Here is a 1342-nt window from a genome sequence, read left to right on the forward strand (position 1 = left end):
ACTGCTGGTTACATTTATAGATTTATGTGTGGTTCAGTAGGAAGAGGTTCACTATTAATATCCATATTTACAGAACATTGTATTGTTTTGTGTTGCTGCCTTTTGAGTATTTGTGCAGGTCTGTCAGTGGTTTGTATCACTGTGTACATACGTGCACAGTAATAAACAGCTGTGTCCATCACTGTGTACATACGTGCACAGTAATAAACAGCTGTGTCCTCAGGCTGCAGATTCTGTCCTGTTATTGTCACTGTTCTAGCAGAAGTGTCTCTGCTCATGCTGAACTTGTTCTTTAAAGCATCATTTTTGCTTGTGCTCCCATCATACCACATGGTAAAAATCCAATCCATTTGTTTTCCATCCCGCTGTCTGATCCAGTTTGTTGCATAGCTGCTAGAAGTTAAAGAATAACCAGAGACTCGACAGGTGATGGTCAAAGACTGTCCAGGCTGCACAATCACTGAATCTGCCTGGATGAGATCAATACCGTACACACCTGTGGAGACAGAAATCAGCATTTAAACCATTATTCATTTAACTGTTTAGCATTTCTATTGTATTTAGTGTTGTGAATTCAAGAAATCTTCTCACAGGATGCAGCAGCCAGCAGCAGGATCAGAGCCACTGAGAACATGGTTGATGATGAAGCTGAACTCATCTCTGCAGTCTCACTGGAGCAGTCACAGGCTTAATTATGAGGAAGGTCGTGGTGGTCATTTAAATAAAGGGGCTTTGCATTTACATTTGAAAAATTCAATGTGAAGATTAAGTGACTGGTGAAAAATTGGAAATATGTGTATGTTCTGTATTTTTTTGTTATTTTTTTATGTGATACATTTTCTCTTGTGTTTTTTAACTTGGCTTCTCATTTTCACTCTCATTAATTCTAAAAAAAAGAGCACTGATGTTCTTGCAAATTTCAGATCCTTTTTTTTTTTTTGCCATCTGAGGAGTGAGCCCCAAATGATTCCCACATAAGACAAACAAATTAATTATGCCACCACAGTGGTTTATTACGTGTGATGCTTACATGATCACCTTCATGATGACATTAGGTCAAACAAGAATGCAGGATATAGCTCAGGGAATATGAACAAGTCACAAGAATTGCCAGAGACACACTAGACTGCGAACGTCCAAGTATAGGTTTCCATAAAAATAGGTACAAAAGTAAACAGACTGTGTAGACACCTGAAATAAAGGCTCTTGTTTCTTATATCAAAGCAAACATGGCAGTTTCAGGTGCTTCTTAAACATTGCCTGGACATCGTTAGACTTTTTAAAAAAGATTAGAAAACTAACAGTCTAATCCTTTATTAATGCTTTGTTCTTTATTCACAAT

At 37.6% G+C, this 1342-nt stretch overlaps 1 gene segment (V, D, J or C); it reads right to left on the reverse strand.

Annotated features, from left to right (window-relative positions):
• Window positions 1–699, reverse strand: part of LOC102307427 — a 4852-nt gene extending 4153 nt beyond the window's left edge. The window contains 2 exon segments of the V gene segment in view: window positions 152–496; window positions 592–699. Coding sequence covers window positions 152–496; window positions 592–658 — 412 coding nt within the window.
• Between the last annotated feature and the right edge of the window lie 643 nt (window positions 700–1342).

The sequence above is a fragment of the Haplochromis burtoni genome, unplaced genomic scaffold, assembly GCF_018398535.1.
Source record: "Haplochromis burtoni strain Fernald_Lab_line unplaced genomic scaffold, NCSU_Asbu1 Contig_801, whole genome shotgun sequence".
Lineage (NCBI taxonomy): Eukaryota > Metazoa > Chordata > Actinopteri > Cichliformes > Cichlidae > Haplochromis > Haplochromis burtoni.